This window comes from Drosophila elegans, unplaced genomic scaffold (assembly GCF_018152505.1).
Source record: "Drosophila elegans isolate 14027-0461.03 unplaced genomic scaffold, ASM1815250v1 contig_208, whole genome shotgun sequence".
In the NCBI taxonomy this organism is placed as follows: Eukaryota; Metazoa; Arthropoda; class Insecta; order Diptera; family Drosophilidae; genus Drosophila; species Drosophila elegans.
The window spans coordinates 20,799,197-20,820,620 of record NW_024545578.1 but is presented as its reverse complement, the minus strand read 5'-3'; the positions used below and the strand labels follow the sequence as shown (position 1 = coordinate 20,820,620).

Here is a 21,424-nt window from a genome sequence, read left to right as displayed (position 1 = left end):
AATAATATATATTTGACTTATATATTGTTTTTAATATTGAACCAAATTTAATAGGGGAACTTTGTTATAGACTAAAGGTTTGTTATCTAGTGTATAGCGAATAGAGGGCCTGTGAAAAATGCGGGATTTGTAAATGCCGTAAATTAGCTAAATACAAAATTTAACAAATTAGATTAATATATATATTTAAACACAAAACGAGATAAGGCCTTTAAAATGTAGACTACTAAAGAGAGTTAAGGAGATAAGACTTTTTTTAAAGAATAATGACTCACTGGTGAGGAACACAACAAATAAGTACATATTTCGTTTTAATATATATTGGCACCAATATTACTCATTCCTAGTTAAACACTTTGAGGCAGTTTGGCCAATAATTTCATAATTTGCTGATTTTCATAATTGCTGATAAGGAAATAAAAAAAATGAAATTGACAAACAAAAATTTAAAATATAATTTGTCTCATTGGACTTATTGCCGGCTTCAATAAAGTATTTTATCGACGGTATCGCCATTTGATAATGGGCCTGCCCAAAAACCCCGAAAATAACTCCGCCCAGGTCACTTCTTCATTTCGTTATCGAAGCAGCATATGTATGCCAAGTGGCTTTGATTTGGTTTTTATTTCCACTTATTTATATACAAAGCATGACACTTTTTTATAGAATCTTAACTCGCTTCTTTGCCATAAAGATAAAATAAAAGCTGGAAAAAATGAGGAACGTTGAGTGGGGGCGTTAATTTATTAATGCGGAGCCGTGAGCCAAAACAAAATCTGCGAGAACACTTTTATAACTTGATTTATTTAAAGACAAAGGCATTTGGCAAACGAATTGGATGAGTTGGTGTTGTTAGGGTTTAAAAATAATTCGAAATTATGAAACATAAACAGAAGGACATTGGCAAAGGTCATTTTTGACACTAAGAAACACTAGCAACATAAATTAATGAACTTAATTGCATAATAAATTACATTAATTTGCGTTAACATTCCAATTCATTTAGGAATTTTAAAACAGTAAAACTATTTAAGCTGATATTAAAAACAACTTAATTCAAACTATTTGTTTGTATTTGACCATTGTTTGAAGTGTGATTTATGCATGTTCGTATTTACTTTTAGATTTTGGGATAATCTTAAGTTGTCAAATTCCTACATTTTACTTTTCTCTATAAAGCCTTTATTATTGAGCCAAAAATGTTTTAAAAGATATGCAACTATAAATACTAATAATGCCAAAGTCAACTGACAAACAATTCAAATAATAAATAAATGTACAGATGTCTGCAAAATAATAGTAGTAGGTTAACATTTATTTTAAGCATTTGATTTCTTGACAAATATTAAAATTCAGGAAAACGTAAAGGTAAACGATATGTGCTGCATTTCTACAAAACTTATATTTAATTATTTACGTTTTTAAAACTTTTAAAATATAAGTTTTCTACTGGAAAACTAATATATCATCTATGGTTGCTTTTAAATGAATATACATTGCCACAGATATTTGAACGCAGCTGTATACGAAAATAAATACACAAACGAACTCGTATATGTTTCGTATCACTTCTTTCATCAGACATTCACACATAGGCGATCATCAACTCGTTCGGCCGTTGAAAAAAATTGCAAATAAAAAGAACCACTGAAAAAAGCACGAAAAAGCAACAATAACAACCAGAACTGACGCAGAATTTCGCTACCAGCTGCCAAGTTGAAAGCAGCATTAATTTTTCTTTTAATTCGGGGACACTTGTTGTTGTTGCTGCGGTCTCTTTTAATTAATAAACAGCCAACAGAAATTCAACAAAAAAAAACAAATAAATATTTTATAGAAAACCGAAATCAGATGCGATTAGCACTATCAAGAAGCGCGAGAGTTGAGGGTTGTGAATATATTTCGATCTGTCGCTACCCATTCAGATTCGTGAGCTCGCGGTACCGCATCGCATTTTTGTATTTTTAGCTAATTTCAGTTGCTATTGAGCTTGGCAATTAGTTACACTTGATTATATGAAAGCAGATCGCGGGTAAACACTTTGCCGGTCCCCCAAGTTCGATGTTTAGTTTTGTCGGTTTGTATTTTTGCGCACATTCCACTTTGTTGTTGGATCAGTTTTTGTTTTGAATTGTAAGGAAATCACATATTGTCTTTCATAATTTAACTACAAATTAAAAAAGTTAAATGATGCGAGTAAATAGGTTTATGAATGCAAACTATATAAAACACTAAACTATATAAACACATATTTGTGTTTTAAAAGTTTCCATTCGTTTTTCATGTGTTTGCACATGTTCAATAAATTTTAAATATCAAGTTGGTTATTTCCTTTACTTAAGTAAACATTTTTTCTAAATACCTAATTGCTTGGTGCTGGATTCGTTGCTGCTGTTTCACTACTAATCATATGTATCAATGAATATATTTATTTAAATATTTGTGCATATACAATATGGAGACATTTCCCAATGGCACACTTTGTTTAAAAAATTCACATTAACACTAGCACACACTAGCACACTTGCTTTTACGACTGGCAAGGAAACGCGCGAAAAACGCGTCCGATGAAAAGCGCTGGTATACCGCTTCCAAAAACGCCAGCGAACCGCACCCGAGCACGTTCTAATCAGAACTGAGACTGAGCAACCAAAACTCCAACAGGCTGAACCGCACTCACCCACACAGCAACATGTTGCCGACCTTGTCAAATCATTTTCGAGAGCGTAACTTTTTCGAAAGAGAGAGTAAAATGGCTTTGCGAGAATGCTCTGATTGGGTTTCATGTTTTCATTTTGAAAATACAACAACAATTCGTGGCGCCGGCACTATTGATCAACAGAGTTTAGCCATTAACACTTTTTTAAAGTACACAAAATTAAAGCCTAAGAACATTAAATTTTCTATAGAGAATATTATTATAGAGATATTTTTCTTAAACTTCTTCATAGTTTTGAAAGCAATTATAAATATTAGATCATTAAAAGACGTAAGGAACTTTACAGTAAGTTTAATCTTTAAAATAATCTGTTGCTTCAGTCACAAAAAGATTGGCTTATTAGAAAACCGTATAAAAAATTAGAAAATTTATAAACATATTAACATATTTACAATAAAAAAAATGTGCAAACTAACTATTAAAATACTAGCTTTTTCAACTGCATTCATTTTCATCACTAAGGTCATCTTATGCTAACAACTTGAAATCAACTGAGAATTCTTAGAAGCAAATAGATTCATTACCTTATTAAATGAGTTTCACTGACTTCCTTTTTCAAGGCTAACGAAAATCCATAAGTTAAAGTGTTCAAGAAGATACTTGCAGAAGTGCATGTGCACTGAACTATGCAATAGAATGCATTACAGCTAATGTAGTATTCTGATCGATTGTTATAGCTAAGGTATATTAATTGCATGGGACATAAACAAATTAATAAATAATTTAAATAATAAATAGTTTGTAAAGGGTACCATATTTTTTTTGTTAGGCGTTCCTATCAAGTGGCGTGTTTGTAATCAGCTTATAATATGGACTAGTCAATGAATCAATCATTATAAAATCGGACGGTTAGCAATAAGAAAAACAATAAAAGCCAGTTCCAACTTTTAACTCATTTATTTTAATCTTTTCGAGTATGTTCTTGAGAGTGCAATACAACTTGCAATTGTGCCGCTGTTATCAAGATAATGTATAACTAATAAATTGCTTGCGACTATTACATATTTAAAGTATTCTTTCGTATATTTACGATTTTGATCTGCCACAAACTTAAGCTTCTCATACTGTTTATGACAACAAAACTATCAATAGTGATTAATAATAAATTTGGTTTAATTACACATATCACATTTAAAATACATTTTTCTGTTAATAGTAGAAGATAACCAGTTGAGCGAATTACTTTAATGTTCATCATTTGTAAACAACCGTATAAAGTTAATCAAAAACATTCCAATGCAAAAGTTAAGGCAATACGATTGGGTTACACTAAAGTCATGCCATTTAATCGCCAGGATCTGCTGGATCCAGTTAATAGAACTTTGATTTATACCTTGTGCAATTGACACCCACACCACTTGAACCTCAATTTCCTGAAATTAAATTACTTACTGGCAGCTCAGTTCGTTCGCCGTTAATTTTAGCTTAGCAGGATATTGTCAGCACTCGTTTTCAACCCCTTGGATCCTGTTGTCCGAGTGTAGGAAAATGTTTGAACTGCTCTGTTGACACACAAACACCTGCGCAAAACAAGTACTTTGGTTGCAGTGTGTTTGCTGACTTGTGCAATTTCCGACTGACAGCACGGGGCGTATACGTAATGAACTTTGACATAGCCTGGGCAACAGATGTCCGCAAAGTTAGCCATTGTACAACTAGATTGGTTGAGAAATTTTTGATTCTCCAAATTTTTGAAACTAAAGATAGATAATATAGAAAACCCATTTGTTGCTGGCGTTGATAAAAATTGAAGCTTTACAAGAACATTTAAGGTCTTAAATTTTCGTTGAAACCCAATATTATTTTTTGATACTTTTGAAAATTCGAACGCCTATGTATATCATACATTCCTTATTTTATTAACATTAATTGCTAACTTTCTACCGCAAATCCATTTGGAGACCATTGAATTATTAACGACGAAAGCACGCAGAATATATGTGACACACACCTTAGATAATATTGGTAGGCAACATTTTCATGAAGCTGTTGGGGAATTTTGAATTTGCATAAATAATAATGAAATTTCAACTGGTGAATAAACAAAAATAAAAGCAGCTTCAAGCATCAGCCACCATTAAAAGGCAATTTGAAATGTGTAAAGCCACCGGCGACCGAAATACCCGGGGATCAAGGCAAATTAACTAATTGAAGGCTCAAATGGACTTTGCATATATTTGTGCCCGATAAAGGTGTCTCGTCTGTCTCGATAGATTAAAGATAGCAATGGAAATAGCCACCCCACAAGGTCATGGTGGAATTCGACGACTCTCCCGGTGGGTGGCATGCATAATACATGACCAGATCGAAATCAAAACATGTTTACTTTCGCACGCCGCTCGGCAAAGTTAGTCCTGGCACAAGGATGACCACTTCAGACAGGAAAGCGACAGGTAGCCCAGTCGAAAGGCTCGTCCCTCGGCAATTTTCTTGGCAGTGTAATGGATGGTATTTAGCCAACTTAAGCCTGAATCTGTAATAAATCCTATGATTTATAACGAATAATTTCTTCAAGATTGCAGACACTCGGAGTAGACTTTTAACCGACATTACATTCGTTTGATCTAGACACTATTTAGTATTTATTAATTAATATTGGCTTATAAAGAAAGTCGGACTGATTTAAATATTGCATGTTAAAAAATATAATATATTTTAATGCCAGTTTCTGTTCTTAAGCCCAAATATATATTTTAAGCATTAACAAATAAGTTTTATGAAAATATTTTTTTTATTGGATAATGACATTATGATAACGATGAGCAAAAAATTTATGCAAATTAAAGTTTATTATTTAAGCAATTTTTTATTAACAGTTTTATGTTTAATTTTAAAACAAATAACCCTTTTTAAGCTGTCCTTTTTTCCTTTTCAGTAAATCAGTTTGAAGGTTCAGCCTTCTTCGGCATTGGTGGATACCGTGAAAGTAAAACAAGTAAATCATAATTAAATGAACGGCTATTAAATGTCAGTCAATGCCATTTACTGGGGGTCACAGTCAATATAGCTAGTTTTTTGCATTTTTAATGGTCTTCCTTGAGCTATTCCTGTGAAGGAAAATCAATTTTAGCCACAGCTAGGACAAAGATTGTTTAGATTTCTCACATACTTGGTGGAAGACATGTCGCTAAAGAGTCGACACTTGGCTACGACATAAAGCCTAATTACAAAATGTTCTTTAATTAGTGCTCGACTTAATTAAATAACTGCAGAGTCAACAGAAACAAGAGCAGAATTCGCAACGATAACAAACCCAGGCTGCCTCGGGATCTGTGCCCTTTGGTAGACAATTAACTTGCTGAAAACTGTATGTGTTTTTGTGTGTTGTGGCAACAGCTTGTTGACAGCGTCCTTTAAAGCGCCTGAAAGACTACTTTTTCCCTTGATATTTGACACATTCGCCTGCAAGTTTGAGCAGAACTGTCTCACAAGTTTGAAATTAGGGTTAAATGCTTGAATTAATATTTCATATTTTTGGGTACACGCCATAAACAATAATGAACACAGGTTAAATAAATTATTCACTTATTTAAAGGCAATCTTCTTTGTCATTAAAGTGTATACAAAATTAAACAAAATTTTAATAGCTTTAAGATTCAATAAATATTAAAAATTTGGGGTACACACCAGTCGAAGTTTTTGTGTTCAATCTTTCATTAAACTTTCCGTGATCCCACAGCTCTTTCACACAAAAAAATTACGAATAATATTAATATTAACGTGGATAGCCAATAGCAAAAATCAATGTCAGAATGTAAATGAGACCCCCATCGCAAGAACGTTTGAATAAATATATTCACAAATCATGCAATTTTTTGCCGGCTCTCGTCTGAATCTCCCTCGAAAAAGCACAGAAAAAAACAAATTCAATATATACGCAAATTATTTTTGTTTTCCGGTGGGGGCAAACGCATAAAAAAGGAGAGCTTTAAAAAAAAATAAATGCCAATTGTGGGTATTTGTGTTTGGTTTTTATGTCCTGCTGGCCACGCATAAATCTGATGGCTAACTCCACAGTTTTCTGACGTGCTAGACACTCCCCATTAAAGTTGCTTAACTTGCGTGTGTTCACTTTGATACTAAACTAAGTACTAAACTAATAAAAAGAGCGATTGAAAACATTTACGAGTTAAGGCACCGAAAATCGATGTCAAAAAAAAAGAAAATACATTTTTTAAGCTAAGAAGATTGAGTCCAAAGTAAAAACTCTGGATTTTATTAAAAGTAATTGACTTCATTGAGCCTTTTTTATTTAAATTGAGTAAAACATTTGTATGTTTTTATTTTTAAATTTGTTTTTAAAGATTTACATTTTGTTACCATATTTTGTTTTGTTTATTCAACATCATGCTTCTTTTTTTACACTCAGGCTTCATTTTCCATCTTCTAAACTCCAACATTTTATTAAAGAAATAATGAAAACAATAAGTTGCTCCCAGTTGCTTTTTATCTAGTTCCACGGACGTCCCCTGCAAATGTTATATAAAAATTCATCATACGCCACGTATGCGCCTCTGGCAGAAAACAGGATACAACTTTCGCACGTTGCTCCGTGTGCTGACCCGCATACTAAATTAGAGACCAGCAGAAACCAAAAAGTTGCTAAAATCTTTGGAAGATTTAATTATGTTTAAATAGGCTTAGCAAAACTTGCCATAGAGGCAGAGGAAATCCAAAATGAATCTAATTGAATTTTGCGCAAAGAAAATAAATTTCATTTTGCCACATGAACAGGCTTAATTTGATTGTCAGATTTTGCATATTTTATGGACAAATGCATTGTTTTCTGGCATATTGTTATTTAGCTTAAAAACCTCTGGTATTTTATTAATTTATGAACTTTACCCCATCCAATTAAAAAATTGGTTAAATAATTGTAGCTGATAAAAATACGTCAAACTATTTTAAATTGTTAAATAGCTGACAAAATGCAAACATCCAAAGCCCATTAGTGAGCAGGCATAGCATACAACCATTCGAACCAGTCTTATGCGGGTTGACATCGGTTGCATTTAATGGCATTCCCAGCCATTTGACAGTGCAACAGATGCCAATAAGTGTATTGTCAGGGAAGCAGTAGGTGCGTAAAAAACTGTTGTATAAAAGGTAAATAGAAAATTTTAAAACACAATATTTAATACGGGCGCTGTCAATACAATAAGTCGCTTATTTTTTTAGTACATTGTTCTTAAAATACACAAAAAAGTGCATTGCCAATTTATGAAATCATATCACGAAAAAACATCTAACTTTACCAACCTGACGAAAACAAAAAAAAAAATGTTCTTCTTCTTAAAAGATAGTAGGTTTACTGATAAAAAAAAAACTAGGTAAATACAAGTAATTTAAAAAATTTGTTCAATTAATATTCTTAATTTTTCTTCTTTTTCTTTTTATATAAACTTGTAAAATATGTAATCAAATTTCCGAAATATGAAATGAATTTACGTACATACATACATTCAAAATACCAATACATTTTTTGGACCACTGTGTGTTTATAACCAAATGGTACTCTTCCCAATATGCGGGCAAAATGGCCGCCAATCGCATTTCCGCCTGCGTATGCATGTGTTCGTTTGAGTGTGCATGTGTGCACCCAGCCTGTTGCGTTTTCTGGTTTCCTTTTTATTTCATTTCATTTCTACTTTATTATCCCCACTCTACCAGCTTTTGTTTTTTTTTTTGCATTCATTTGGGTTTTCCCGCAAATTTCATTGAACTTTATCCCCGGATGCAATGGACCATAAAGGAGGCGGTGGACAATTGCCAGCATCGGGCTAAAAGGCCACATAGGCACACAATGCCCTGACGGAATGAACAATACGGACGAAGGTTAAAGTCCGACGGCCCGTCCGTCAATCAAAACATCCTCGACGGACAGAGATGGACGGGAGTGCTGGTTGCAAAGATATTGGCACTTTATAAAGCTGAATTTAGCAGGAAACGATTCGGACTCGACTATTGGAATGCTGAATCAAAAATCAATTGAAAATTTAAGTGCTCCCATCAATCGCTTGATTGGCGACCGAAAATATGTTATTACATTTGCCCATTTTTACACATATACACATTCAGCTAGATTTATTGCAAGATCAAATAGGCTGTTTTAAAAACCCAAATGAAAATTTTAATTTGTTTGCAAACCCATTCATTTTATAAAAATTTAATGATTGAAAAAAACGATTTTTTTTAGAAAGCGGTTAAATAAAAATATTTAAGATCAGAAAAGTTTTTTTTAACTATTTTATGAATATTTATGCCTATTGCTGTTACTATTAAAATGTATATTAACTATAAAAGTTCGTTTTATGATTTTTCGAGTTATGAAGGTTCCTTATCTTGTAATTGTTTTTCACCTAATAAAAACAATCAAGTAAATAAATAAGAATGTTGCTCCCAAGACAACGCTTTTAGTTTTTGATGTAACATATCCTGAAAAATGGCAGGCACAAAGGTTAGTCGAACACCTGAATGCCCCAAGCGTTCTCACCAACAAAACAAATTGCTGTTGTTTTTCTTAAATTACGCGATTTTCCTTCTGGCAACAGACTCAATTTCCGAACAAGCAGTTTTACTTATTCATGCAGGTTTTCGCGATTCCTAAGACAAATGTGCGTTTGAATTTTAAATGTGGTTATTATTTTCTTTATTAAAGCAGCGAATGTTGGCCAACAAGTTGCCACAGTCAAGTGCAACAGGCCACAAAAGTTGTGAAACATGTTGATAGAGCCGAACGTAAACAGAGAAGTAAACTTGAATATTGCTCTCTGGTTTTCTGATTTTCCTCTCTTATATACCTTGAACAAATGGTTAGTAGTGGCACACATGGCGTATGAGTAATTCTTGTTGTGGCTTTGCCTTCAGCCAACAATTTGTGACGTTTACGTTTACCCCTTGGCAACGTCAAATGATAAGCAATACGAAGTGTGAAATGGATATTTATTACATTAACAAATAAATTATTTACTCATATTCAGTTAATTTCATGTTTCCCAATGTAACTAGACACGTACAACTTTCATTTTAAAATATGTATATTTTATTTTTTATTGCTCTTCGGTTGCATTCAATCAGCATTCGCATTATTGTACACAAAAAATACATAGAGACAGTATATAGTTAGAATAATGTAGATTTCAGTGTTTGCCTGCTCCACAAACATCAAATGCATTTTAAAGTATTAGCTTTAGTTACATTTAACAATTAGAATTGCTTGACTTTAAATGGATGCTCACGATGCGGAAATCATCTTTGGGTATTGTTTCCTTTAGTTCGGGGGACTTGATCTTACATTTAAACATAAATCTTTCCGTTCATTAATTTTAAATACATAGCGAAATGCGCACAACTTTCTTAAAGTTCATTACTCAATGTTATTCTGTTTGAAAATGTATGTTAAACATAGGCAATGGCATTTAGAACCAAACGACTGACTGACTGTCCTAGTGACTTGACTTGGTTTTGACTTGACTGACTGATCAACTTGACGTCTTATTAACGAGGACTTAGGCGAGAAGTGCTCATCATCTGCACACATTCAATTAGCAATGGGTATCAAAAATACTTATCATGGCTTTACATTACACTTTAGATACAAAAATAGTTCAAATTTAATACCGTTAACAAAAATACTTGAAGATCAATTGCATTTTGGAAAATCTCGCTTACACTTTTGGAACAAAAATAAACTCATTTACAAGACTTGTTGGGGAAAACAAAAAGCGTATGTCGTGTGTGTGTGTGTGTGCGGTTTGATGTGCTTCTTAGGCCCAGTCCTTTTTAATCTCGAAGGTCCAGTCCCACTCCAGGTGTATATGCTTGTCATCATCCGTGAAGACCGAACTGACCGAGTAGGTGCCGCGGGAAAATGTGCCAGAGGGGGCCTCCTCGGCTGGCGTCAAATAAAATTGAATTTCCTTCTTTGGCGGGTAAGAGCCAACCATATGCTTCATTTTGTCAACTACAGAATGATACGAAAATATTTGCTTTAGCAAGGAATTATATTTTAGGACATCCAGCGCCATCTTACCCACAACTTAAAAAATTAAACAATCCGAAATAAGGGTTTGGCATTGGAGACAATAGGATATTGATATAAGTTATTGTTAACACATGACTAAGGTTAATATTGCAAATGTGAAAAACAAAATATAAGCAGCACTGCAAAATCCAAGCAAAAGGGTCGTGCCATTAAACCAGCTAGTTCCCATATTTATTTATAAGCACAAGATGCGACTGTTCCGCTCAAAAGTATATCAAGAACTAAGGCGTAAAACTATCAATTCTGCTGCGGCCGCTGGAAAATTGAAGTCCCAAAAGTGCTGGAATCGTGTACGGTATTCACAAACACCAATATCATGTATGTCACGGTTAGATTTAACTTAATTCTACTTGAACTTAAAGGCTTATTTTAGTTATGGCTTTTTAGTAAGAGTTTGTGAAAACAAGTTTTCTTTATTTCCTTATGATTGTTCTATTACACCCCTAAATAACCGATATTTTCAATGAGACAATGAGCTAAAAAAATCTGAACTAAATAAAACCTACTTAGCTTAAAATAGGAACATAGCTTAATGAACTATCCATATCCAAAACCATACTTTAAAAAATGGCTAATCAATTTTGACCCACTTACCATTAACACCCAAGCGAGAAGTCTTTTGCACATACTTAAGGCCATGGACAATTTCGCGTTGCACAATGAAATCGATGCGCACCTTGTACTGTACACCTTCCTTGATCACAAAAAGCTGTCGAAATAGGTAGTTAGTGCATGTCATTAATGGGTTATACGGTTTTTAAATATATACCTGCTTTTTGAGCTGAGTAAGGTCACCGGTAAGATCCAATTCCATATCGGGGCGACCCTCTACGACGAGGGCTAGTTTCTTAACAATCACTTTCCGGGGATCATTGGGTTCTGGAAACAAGGAAAGATCTTTTAAACTCTTGCTTTTATATATTTGAAACAGTACTGCCTTACCAACAATAATTTTCTCGGCCTGGGCGGCACCCAAAAGGGCCTCCTTGTAGCGCCGCAAGCTCTCATCCTCCTGATCGGCGGCCATTATCTCCTCGATGGTCTTCTCCGGCGGTGCCTGGTAGTTGGCATCATGAACATCCTCATCGTGGTGCTCGGGATGGTGCTTCGTCTCCGTTTCGGCCATGACGTCTAACCTAGAACTGTCCAATTGCAATTGTTTATTTATCAATCAAATACTTTTAAATAAGAAACATGAGTCTTAGTGCCAGTGCTATTGTTAAATTGCTGCTTAAGATTTTGTTTAGTATTTCTCAGTCTCTCTGAGAGAAGCATGTGGGTCACAGGCATATTTTTAGTAGTGTGAGTAACATGTTGACGATAATGATATTGTTATATATATAAAAGAATGTGGCCTGCATGTTTGTACATAGTATCAGGAAGTATTAAAATATTTCTGAATCAAAAAAGCGGGAAAACCGTTTTTTGGATTATTACCCCTAGAAGATGTGTTGACGAATCAATGAGGAATGCTGGAGTTTTCCATGATGTGCTAATTTTGATTTTTTAACAACTTGAAAATATTCCCGAATTTGACAAGTAAGATTATTAAACACCATAATTATTTGGTGAAATCTTGCTTCTTTATCCCAAAAGTACAATTTTTAAAGGCTCTAGGCTATTTTTCAAAAGTTAAACAAGTTTATAAATAACGATAAAACACAAGACTGTAGAATATTGAAAAAAAAACAGATTAAATAGAAAACAAATGGAATACATTTCATTGCTAATTACGTTATTATTAAGTACACTTCGAGAGCATTTGTTCATTTTTTGGCAACATCAACGCTTCTGTTTCGAGCAAATGTTAGCCACTTCACAACCCGTTCAATAATATTGATTAAATTTCAATTATTAACGCATTGATGAACTGACGTGTTGATTGGCAGCGGGCGTGGCAAAGGGGCGGTCGGCGTGCAGCTGGTTCGCTTGGGAAATGAAAAAAGGTCCAACCAAATACGGAGTGGCAGATAAGGCCAGAGCTTACGATAGACAGAGAGAGAGCGGATATCGGCATTGAATAATATTGACCAGTACGGGCGACAAAAACCGATAACCCTCCGCCCCTCGCCAACGCCTTTATTATTATCTTGCTTTGTTTTTCATTATCTTAATACACGTCTCTTTTTTGCTTTATGTCTATTTTCAACAAATGTTGGGCCAATAATGGTTCTCAGTTCTCCAGATTTGGCTTTATAGGTATGTATGTATATACGGTCAGCGAAAAAAGTACATCAAATTGAAATGTTATTACTTGACATCAAGTTGTTGTGAGATAATAAAAATGTATCTATACAAACGATTTTGCAGGAACATGTGTACACAGAAAATTAATAATAAAAACTATTTTTTTTTCTAATGTCCAGTTTATATATCCTTTTAGTGTATTTCCAAATATATTATTTAATAATTTTTCATTTTTTGTTATATTCTATCTGATTATGAATATTTTATCTCTCAAAGGAAAACAAGGAAAATTATACAAGAAATCAAATTAATTTTGAAAAAGATTTATATTTATGAAAGTGAAAAACACGTAAAAAATTTTTTTAAAATGGCTTTTTTGATTTTTATAAACTTGCAGCAATTTAAAAATTTTATAAGGTGTATTTGTACTGTGTATTATAACAAGTCTACACTTAAATCACTTACAATTTTTTTCTGTGTATGTGTGGGAATTGCAAAAAGATAATAAACATTTTCGGGCTAACAACGAAAGTTTGGGCCAATAAATACAATTGAAATAATTAAGGTTGGGTGAGAAAAGGCAATTTCAAGAACAATCTTGACCAAACCAAACAGAAATTTTAAATTCCAAACAAAAATGCGAGAATCGGAAGAAGACGGGAAGACGGGAGAGGGGAAGGGGGAGAGAGAGCAAGAAGAAGAGAGAGATAGACGACCCCCCGCCAAAGTGTGGGGATACTTCAGGGAAAAAGTACGAACCATGCCAGTTTCTTTTTTTTTTGATAAAGAATGTTAAGACCCCAGACGTATGAATCACACACAGTAACTCACACACATGCACACTAAGGCCGGCACATGAATCGTCACTGATTTTCAAGTAAAATTTTTTGGGAGTGGTCCTTGGCGTGCAGATAACCAAATATTTGCTAACAACGCTAGCTACTATTAACTAACTATAGTTAAATTCGAGTATATTGTTAACAACATGCATTGGAACGCAGCACTCACACACACTCGCAAACCAACGACGCGCTCTCACCTTTCAAATATGCAAAATTATCCAAAACTTTGCTGTTGTGAAAACTATTTTGTGTAGTGTGGGCACCCGCAGCAGTTTATGCAATACAATAACGATTTTTAATATTTTTACAATTTGTGGCTTACGAACTTTTAAACAAAGCAAAATATAACGAAAAACACTCGGCGAAACGAAATAAGAATTAGAGGTGGAGAAGCATTGATGTCATCGATGTTTTCAAAATATCGAACTTGTCGATGTTTGGCATCATCGATGTTTATCAATCTCTAACGAAAATATCGAAAAATGTGTCCACTCTACAAGTAAGCATTATATTTGAATTATGCATTAACCATTATTTTGGTGACAACTAAACTTGGAGGTAGAAATTTAACCAATGTCGTTGAAATATTGTTACTTGTTATATTGCGTACAAAACTATTATTAGTTATTTACTTTAGCTGTCTTCAGCAACAACAATGTTAAGGACGTGAAACAGATATAAACGTTTTTAATTTTATTTTTAGCATATACGATATACAACTCCTTTTGACCTACCATACAGTTCATTTTCAAGATATATGATTACAATAACATTAATTTTTTATTTTCTTAGTAAATGATTAAATTAGCAGAATAAATAACTACATATTACATATGGGGTATTCATCTGTTGAACTTAAACGGCCGTACTGACGTCCCAGTCTGGCAACGCTGCCAAAACAGCTGTTTATTACTTCATCGTCGAATTTTGTGTGGAAATTTAGAAAATGACATCCCAGCTACTGAGCCAATTGAACACGGCCGACAAACTGGCCGCCGAGCCGTGGCCCGAAGACGCCACCCTCTACCAGGTGAGTAGGTTCAACAAAAACAAAGTTCCTTGAATTATATTCTTCTATTCTCATGGCATTTCGCACTAAAAGCCCTACGAGGCGGAGCAGATTCTGCTGCCGGAAAACGCTAGTTGTCTGGCGGTAAAGGCTTACCTGAAGATGTGCAACCTGCCCTTTGGAATCCGATCCTGCGCCAATGCAGAGCACATGTCGCCGGGCGGCAGGATGACGAAGTTGCCCTTCATCCGCGCGGGGGCATTTATCTTTGCGGAGTTCGAACCAATTGTGAACTTTGTGGAGCAAAAGGACATGGCTATTGGCAGCTGGCAGGACGAGGACGAGAAGGCCGATATGCGCACTTATGTGTCGCTGGTGGAGAACATCTTCACCATGGCCGAACTGTACATTAGCTTCAAGAACGAGCGCGTCTACAAGGAGGTCACGGCCCCCAGGAATGGTGTCGTCTTTCCCTGGCCACTCAACCACATGCAGAACTATGGCAAGCGGCGGAACGCTCTGCGTTTGCTGAAGGTCTACCAGTGGGATGACTTGGACATCGACAGTGTCATCGAGAAGGTTGCCAAGTGCTGTGAGACCCTCGAATACAAGCTGAAGGAGTCACCAGATACGCCCTTCTTCTATGGCGATCAGCCCTGTGAGCTGGACGCCATCGCCTTCGGCCACCTCTTCAGCATTCTGACCACCAATCTGCCCAACATGGCGCTGGCCCAGACGGTGCAAAAGTTCAAGCACCTGGTCGAGTTCTGTCGCTTCGTTGATGAGAAGTACTTTCAGACCAGGTGCCTCCCAAATTAGTAATAGTTATCGCACAAATATGCTGGCATAAATACCAAATTATAGATGTAATTATACTTTCCTTTTTATTTCCTGCCCAACGCTTTAGGCTGCTATATGGATCCTTTTAAAGCTTCAGACAAAGATATTCTTGGCACTGTAAATCACACGCTTTTGTAGACAGCTTCCGCATTTACTAACTGTTTTCACTAACTTTTGTCTAAGGCTTTCAGCAGTTTCATCTTTATTTTCAAAAGTTTGTAAATAAGTTTTTATAAAGGTGTTTCGTATGAATTTTTGAAGACGGTTCTTAGCTCACCCAAATTTATATTTTTAATTCCTAAATATTCAACAAAAACTAATAATGATCTACACATTTTACTTTCAGCAAATAGATTGTCGTACATTTACACGTTAAGGATTGTGTAAATAAGTTCTAGCTATGTTAAATACTTCAAAATAAATTGTTTGTTTATCCCCTGGAAAAAATTATTGAAGTTTTTATGTTTGATCAAGATTATGTACTTTATAGGGTCTAAAAAGTCTCTTTAATAAGTCGCACACTTTTGACCGAAACTTAAATAAAAAGCAAGTTTTAGAGATTAAATTGTACTGAATATTACCCTATTACACTGAAGTTAAGTTACAAACAAAACTTAGTTTTGTACGGGTTATTTGCCATCGACTACCATGCCTACGGTATTATTTTTAAACAAATTTGGTTTGGAGCTTTTTGTGCTAACCGGAACTGAAACTGCAAAATAGCTTTATACCTGGTATACATTAAAGGAGTTATCGGAACTAAATTATCAGTTTTGTTAAAAGTTCAAATTTAAAAATCATCTTGGTTTTTGTAACGGCAAAATTTTGCTGTGGTTTAAAAACATCGATGGATCGAAGTTTTGATAACATCGATGTTGTTATCGATGTCTCCCCACCTGTAATACTAATGTAAACAAATTAACAGCTGTGGAGGAAATAATGCCGCGGAATAAAAAAGGTAACTTCTCGCCAATAATATAAAAATAATAAAAAATCAAATAAATTTATATATATGTTTGAACACATAACTTGCCAGCACTGATAACAACATATTGGGACAATGAAGAACCTGTTTCAAAGAAAGCGTATTTTGTGTGGACGCCGCATGCTACAGAATGCCTTTTGGAAATGTGGATGGAAAACCTTCCCGATTTTTATGGAAGTCGCAAAAACTCTCATATCATGAGAGAAATGGCGGCTTCCATGAAGGATGATGGAATTACTATGGTTGAGGTTAAAGCAAAAATGGACAACATGAAGAAAAGATACCGGTATGTAATGAAACGTGAGTATAATCCGAATTGTAGTACATGATTTCATATTCTTTTTGCCTATTGTTTTCGTACAGCAAGGAATTACAAACGCTTAGTACATCAGATACTAAACGCTCTAAATGGGAGTATTTTTGCCAAATGCGCCTTATTATGGAGTACAATGACTATGAGTTCGAAAGCGATGCAGATAGCATGCCAAAGTCAAGTTATAATGGTAAGTTACAAGTTGTAATCATAAGGTTTAATTTATGTATGTAAATATGCAAAAATTTGAAAATCATCAAAAACATCTCTTGTATACACACATGAAGAAAACGTATCTGTAATTTTTAAGAACAACAAAGTTGTCTGATTGGCGAAAGAATCGTAAATATAAAATTTGGATAACGTAATTGAAATCAAAGGATTTTCAGTCTATTTTGAGTACATAGAGATACATCAAGTATGAAGTCAATAGCTTTAAGAATTAGCAATAAACTCGCAAAATGGCAAATACTGTAAATTATATTAAATCACCCACACTATTAATGCGATTACTTATTTCAGAAAGCAGCCAAGTTCAAAAGAAATCACCTAAAGAACTACAAACCGATAATGAAGCTTCAGATTCATCCACTGAATTTGAGTTCCCTGAGCCAGAAGTTAATCGCTATAACAGCAAACGGTCGCATGCTGAGATGAGTGATGACAGCAAAGATGAAATTCCAACAAAAAACTTGCGTTTGGGTAAGCAAAATGCACAAACAAGTAATGACCAAGTTTTTATAATCTGCCACTTTATTCTTTATTTACATTCCTTTTAGATAGCAGTCTCTATGAAGATAAAGCAACTGAAAGCATCCATTCCGAAATTGAATCAGATTCGTCAGTGGAATTTGTTTTCCCCGAACTCAGCTCTAAGCGCTATAAGCGCAAACGGACCAAAGCTGTGGGAGAAGAAATGTTGGCCTTGCAAAGAGAAACACTCGACGTCCTGCGAAATATTGCAAAAGACCTTTCCAGTTTTCATGAAAAGTTCTTAAATGCACTCAAGCCCATGCATCAGCGACGCTCTTCATAGTTATATTAAGTTATTTAAGGAATACTATTAGTAGTTATGACTTTCTTTTGCAAAGAATTATGTTATGTTTTGTCTTAACTCCAAGGATAAGAAGTTAAGTCTCTTTTTTTTCGAAAGGTTATCATTTTAACCACTATGAACAAATCATTTTTGTAAAGTGATCTAATGCGTTGTGAAACACAAAATATTAAATGGTTGCACATTGTGTAAAGACTTAAAATACATATATATATATTTGTTTATTTATTATAATAATTAATTTAGATTATTGTTATGAATGCAATGTACACATTTTTGCATGCAGCTGTGGCCCACACCTCCGCGCCACTTGTGATTCTTGCTAGCGCAATCATCACTCAAAACAATCAGATGATACTCGCAAAATAAGCTTAACGACGATTTGTCCAGGTTTAGCAGTTGGTCAATTAGCCCAGTTGAAGTCTTAGTTGCCGGCCTGGTGTGTTGCCGGTGCCGATGTTTCATTGTCTGCCGGTGGAGCAGCACTGGCGGGCGGTGGTACTGGTGGCGCAAACACATGGGCCATTTGCGGCGGCAACGGCGTTGGCTGCGTGGGAAACAGTCCGCCCATGGAGGGCTGCACCTGGGGATATGACGGCACTGTCTGGGCGCCGGCTGGATAGGAGAGGACAGCCGGGGCCGACATGTAAGCCTGTTGCGGTGCGGAGAACATGGGCACAGCCGCCGGTGCTGCCGTGGCCTGTGGAAATGGCAGCTGGGCGGCGGGTATTCCACCCAAAGCAGCGTTTTGTGGTGTACTTGGATCCAAAACGTTGGGTATAATAATATTCGTTGGCGGCGGCAAGGGTTGCGCTGGTGCGGGAACCTGAACTTGCGCCACAGACACGTCAGCGACTGCAGCCGGCACTGGAATGGGCTCGGCAATGTGGGCCTGCGTCTCCAGCGCTGCGGTCAGTGCATCGGTGGCCTCATCCGGATTGAAGTAGGTCTTGAACAGGCTCTGTGCTGGTGGCTCAATGGTGGGTGGTCTGACCTCCGCGTTTGTGGATCCAAAGGTGTTGGCCAGTGGCGGTATATAAGGCATCGTTGGTGAGACCACAGCAGTAGCTACAGGAGCAACAGCTGGAGTCGCTCCTCCAGCAGTCAGCAACGGAGCAGTGGACTCCGTCGAGGCAGCAGAAGGAGCAGAGCCACCGGCCACGGTATCTGCCTGCACAGGGATGCGGTGCAGATAGCCAAAGCCTATGCCACAACCCAGGGCTCCCTCGCCACCCCAGGCGGTGTTCGGCTTGATGGTGACCTCGCGACAGGCGTCATCGTCCAGATTGTAGACGTACATCTTCAGCGGCTGTTGCTCGTGCGTTTCGATCAGGGTGAACAGGTCGTCGTTCTCGTGGCGAATGGCATCTGCTCCGATGACATAGTCGCTGTACGCCCTCAATCCAGCCAGCTCGGCGGGTGAATTGGGATGGACTTCGAGGATGTGCCAGACGCTCTCGTTGGCGCCCTCGAAGGAGCAGAACCGAATGCTGACGCCCAGCAGTCCCTGACCACCCCAGTTGTTACTGGGCGTAAGGGTCAGTTCGCGCACCGTCTGCGTCTTGCTGGAATACACGGTTAGCCGCACCGGCTTGTCCACGTTCTGGCGCAGAAGCTCCTTCAGCATGTCGTTATCCTGGTCTAGACGTGTCCCAGCAATAGCCACAATGAAGTCGAAAAAGGCCTCCAGTCCTGCCTTTTGACCAGGTGAGTTGTCCTGCACTTTGAGTACATGGTATCCTGCGTGAAAAGATTTTTGATTATTCTCCATTTTGATTGTATACTTTTATTAAGCTCATTAAGTTTGTGTTGAAAAACATCTATACAGTTTTACCAAGATACATTAAAAAAGAAAGAAAAAAACTCAAAATGGAACATTTTGCAATGGAGCACTGAACAATGGGTATCCCACAGTCGACTACTCGGCTACAGAGTTCTTGTTTCTGATTGGACCAGCGGCAGGTTTACGTTTACGTGGTCCGTGCAACCGCATCGGAAAAGTTGGCCACCACTTACCTTCGGTGCCGCCACCGGGAACATGGATGCTGTGGCTCGAGCCCATCGTTCGATTGCGTCAACCTCTATTCCAAAACCGGACACTGAGTTTTGCAGCGCTTTTAAAGCCCGTTTTAATTGTGCCAACAAATAAGTTCTGTTCTTCGTGGCAATTCCAGTCGTAGGCTTTAGTGTGGCAGCTGGTCGTACGCGCTGAAATACCGCAACAGCCAGTGGATGAGCTAAAACTTACAGCTGTTCGGAAATGTTCTTAAATATTAGGGGAATTCCTACAAGTTACTTAAACTTGATTTTGTTAAGATCACATTGTTCAAATTTTAAATAATTTATTTAGTTTGATTGATTTATTTTTAAAATTTTGATAATATAATAAATTTTCTGCAAAATCCGCATAAATTTGACTTTAACCTATTATTAAAAAGGTCAAATAAACTTTGTAAAAATTATATTTAGCATTTTATAAAATAAATCAGGGATAAGTATTATGAAAACTGTTTAATACTGTTGGCAATTGTTCTTCAATTTTTGTTTGTTTTAAAATGTAAGTTTTTTCATTTCTGATTTCGAGATGGTGCAATTGATTTTAATACATAAATGTTTAATTACCTTGTACACAAAAGAAAACTATAAAATTGGAAATAAACTATGTTTCAATGTGTTTATTGATTTCAAAATGAAGCGGTCGCGCCAGGTGATTTATTAAAGCCACTAAGCTATTCCAAAATAAGTTATAAATAGTTTGTGTCCAGGACACCTTTACTTCATTGCCGCCGCCACCTGCCATTGCTGTTGGTATTTGCCTACGGCCTCCCGATGCTTTAGCATGTCCTTTTCCCTGAAAAAATAGGAATTGGAAAGCCAAACGGTTAATATAAAGATGGCATACCGTAGAGATTGCCACTTACATATTCTCCAGGGTGTCGCTGGAACTCTTTAGCTCCTTGGAGATGTATTCGATGCGCTTTCCGACATTCTGGCGCGAGTCCTCCAGCTCCTGTTTGACCAAAACTGGTCCGAAAAGCTTGTAGACCTTGTTGTCGGGTCCCAGAAGATTCAGTTCCTCCAGGACGCACTTGTTCTCGTTCAGCTGGCTCTCCAGCAAGGCCCGCTGTTTGACCATCTTGACGCAGGCTGTCGAGGATCATGTGTTTTGCATATAAATGACAATTTACAACCAGATGGCTTGCAATTCTACTCACATTTTTGCAGGTTCTGGTATGACTCAACCTCGGTCTGCATCTTTTTGTACAACGCTGCGCTGTTCTTGTCCATTTTGATTGAGTTGCTGCAGGCGTTTTTGCTGAATATAGGCTAAGCAAATGTTTCACCGATTGTTAATAATTTCAACAAAATTCGGCTAAATGCATGTGAAAAGGGAGGAGTGTGCCCGTTTATGATTTTACAAAATATACCAG

At 36.4% G+C, this 21,424-nt stretch overlaps 7 protein-coding genes across 13 annotated transcripts in view; 2 read left to right on the top strand and 5 right to left on the bottom strand.

The window, feature by feature from the left end:
- The window catches only part of LOC108142620 (adenylate cyclase type 2), a 45,467-nt gene extending 42,844 nt beyond the window's left edge, over nucleotides 1–2,623 (bottom strand). For all 3 annotated transcript variants that reach the window (XM_017266604.2, XM_017266605.2, XM_017266606.1), the window contains exon 1: nucleotides 2,363–2,623. The gene's annotated coding sequence lies outside the window, so the exon portion shown is untranslated. The remainder of the gene's footprint in view (nucleotides 1–2,362) is intronic.
- Nucleotides 2,624–9,738: 7,115 nt separating this feature from the next.
- Nucleotides 9,739–14,180, bottom strand: LOC108142823 (rho GDP-dissociation inhibitor 1). Of its 3 annotated transcripts, none has more exons than XM_017266885.2 (6): nucleotides 13,990–14,180; nucleotides 11,706–11,905; nucleotides 11,533–11,642; nucleotides 11,358–11,472; nucleotides 10,752–10,757; nucleotides 9,739–10,682 (listed from the first exon to the last, which is right to left on the bottom strand). In XM_017266885.2, exons 2-6 carry the CDS (start codon nucleotides 11,887–11,889, stop codon nucleotides 10,486–10,488), a joined length of 612 nt encoding a protein of 203 aa, XP_017122374.1. In that variant the 5' UTR covers nucleotides 11,890–11,905; nucleotides 13,990–14,180; the 3' UTR covers nucleotides 9,739–10,485. The 3 variants fall into 3 exon arrangements, with proteins under 3 accessions (XP_017122374.1, XP_017122375.1, XP_017122376.1); XM_017266886.2 differs by having other exon boundaries at nucleotides 14,119–14,133; XM_017266887.2 differs by lacking the exon at nucleotides 10,752–10,757 and having other exon boundaries at nucleotides 13,990–14,176.
- LOC121467070 lies at nucleotides 10,765–11,351 on the bottom strand. The gene has a single exon (XM_041707988.1). It carries the CDS (start codon nucleotides 10,930–10,932, stop codon nucleotides 10,828–10,830), a length of 105 nt encoding a protein of 34 aa, XP_041563922.1. The 5' UTR covers nucleotides 10,933–11,351; the 3' UTR covers nucleotides 10,765–10,827.
- Nucleotides 14,181–14,665: 485 nt separating the features above from the next.
- LOC108142862 (metaxin-2) lies at nucleotides 14,666–16,088 on the top strand. Of its 2 annotated transcripts, none has more exons than XM_017266935.2 (3): nucleotides 14,666–14,822; nucleotides 14,895–15,604; nucleotides 15,988–16,088. In XM_017266935.2, the coding sequence occupies exons 1-3, from the start codon at nucleotides 14,739–14,741 to the stop codon at nucleotides 15,992–15,994; spliced, it is 801 nt and encodes a 266-aa protein (XP_017122424.1). In that variant the 5' UTR covers nucleotides 14,666–14,738; the 3' UTR covers nucleotides 15,995–16,088. The 2 variants fall into 2 exon arrangements, with proteins under 2 accessions (XP_017122424.1, XP_017122422.1); XM_017266933.2 differs by having other exon boundaries at nucleotides 14,895–15,667.
- A 403-nt stretch (nucleotides 16,089–16,491) lies between these two features.
- LOC108142793 lies at nucleotides 16,492–18,199 on the top strand. Of its 2 annotated transcripts, none has more exons than XM_017266843.2 (5): nucleotides 16,492–16,599; nucleotides 16,678–16,912; nucleotides 16,990–17,129; nucleotides 17,462–17,641; nucleotides 17,723–18,199. In XM_017266843.2, the coding sequence occupies exons 1-5, from the start codon at nucleotides 16,581–16,583 to the stop codon at nucleotides 17,935–17,937; spliced, it is 789 nt and encodes a 262-aa protein (XP_017122332.1). In that variant the 5' UTR covers nucleotides 16,492–16,580; the 3' UTR covers nucleotides 17,938–18,199. The 2 variants fall into 2 exon arrangements, with proteins under 2 accessions (XP_017122332.1, XP_017122331.1); XM_017266842.2 differs by having other exon boundaries at nucleotides 17,719–18,199.
- Nucleotides 18,196–20,196, bottom strand: LOC108142792 (Golgi reassembly-stacking protein 2). Its single transcript, XM_017266841.2, has 2 exons — nucleotides 20,010–20,196; nucleotides 18,196–19,733 (listed from the first exon to the last, which is right to left on the bottom strand). The coding sequence occupies exons 1-2, from the start codon at nucleotides 20,053–20,055 to the stop codon at nucleotides 18,418–18,420; spliced, it is 1,362 nt and encodes a 453-aa protein (XP_017122330.1). The 5' UTR covers nucleotides 20,056–20,196; the 3' UTR covers nucleotides 18,196–18,417.
- A 457-nt stretch (nucleotides 20,197–20,653) lies between these two features.
- Nucleotides 20,654–21,415, bottom strand: LOC108142673 (probable prefoldin subunit 6). The gene is made up of 3 exons (XM_017266679.2): nucleotides 21,209–21,415; nucleotides 20,915–21,140; nucleotides 20,654–20,844 (listed from the first exon to the last, which is right to left on the bottom strand). The coding sequence occupies exons 1-3, from the start codon at nucleotides 21,279–21,281 to the stop codon at nucleotides 20,766–20,768; spliced, it is 378 nt and encodes a 125-aa protein (XP_017122168.1). The 5' UTR covers nucleotides 21,282–21,415; the 3' UTR covers nucleotides 20,654–20,765.
- Nucleotides 21,416–21,424: the final 9 nt, after the last annotated feature.

What these genes read in the sequence shown, in the direction of transcription:
- LOC108142862 (XM_017266933.2), top strand. Translation starts at nt 14,739, where the DNA reads ATGACATCCCAGCTACTGAGCCAATTGAACACGGCCGACAAACTGGCC. An exon ending in AAGACGCCACCCTCTACCAG is followed by an intron (nt 14,823 to 14,894) that starts GTGAGTAGGTTC and finishes TCGCACTAAAAG; the next exon opens with CCCTACGAGGCGGAGCAGAT.
- LOC108142823 (XM_017266885.2), bottom strand. Translation starts at nt 11,889, where the DNA reads ATGGCCGAAACGGAGACGAAGCACCATCCCGAGCACCACGATGAGGAT. An exon ending in GGCCGAGAAAATTATTGTTG is followed by an intron (nt 11,643 to 11,705) that starts GTAAGGCAGTAC and finishes CCTTGTTTCCAG; the next exon opens with AACCCAATGATCCCCGGAAA. An exon ending in TTACTCAGCTCAAAAAGCAG is followed by an intron (nt 11,473 to 11,532) that starts GTATATATTTAA and finishes CTATTTCGACAG; the next exon opens with CTTTTTGTGATCAAGGAAGG.
- LOC108142792 (XM_017266841.2), bottom strand. Translation starts at nt 20,055, where the DNA reads ATGGGCTCGAGCCACAGCATCCATGTTCCCGGTGGCGGCACCGAAG. An exon ending in TCCCGGTGGCGGCACCGAAG is followed by an intron (nt 19,734 to 20,009) that starts GTAAGTGGTGGC and finishes CTTTTCACGCAG; the next exon opens with GATACCATGTACTCAAAGTG.
- LOC121467070 (XM_041707988.1), bottom strand. Translation starts at nt 10,932, where the DNA reads ATGGGAACTAGCTGGTTTAATGGCACGACCCTTTTGCTTGGATTTTGC.
- LOC108142793 (XM_017266842.2), top strand. An exon ending in AACATGAAGAAAAGATACCG is followed by an intron (nt 16,913 to 16,989) that starts GTATGTAATGAA and finishes GTTTTCGTACAG; the next exon opens with CAAGGAATTACAAACGCTTA. An exon ending in AACAAAAAACTTGCGTTTGG is followed by an intron (nt 17,642 to 17,718) that starts GTAAGCAAAATG and finishes CATTCCTTTTAG; the next exon opens with ATAGCAGTCTCTATGAAGAT.
- LOC108142673 (XM_017266679.2), bottom strand. Translation starts at nt 21,281, where the DNA reads ATGGACAAGAACAGCGCAGCGTTGTACAAAAAGATGCAGACCGAGGTT. An exon ending in ATACCAGAACCTGCAAAAAT is followed by an intron (nt 21,141 to 21,208) that starts GTGAGTAGAATT and finishes GATCCTCGACAG; the next exon opens with CCTGCGTCAAGATGGTCAAA. An exon ending in AGCGACACCCTGGAGAATAT is followed by an intron (nt 20,845 to 20,914) that starts GTAAGTGGCAAT and finishes CTATTTTTTCAG; the next exon opens with GGAAAAGGACATGCTAAAGC.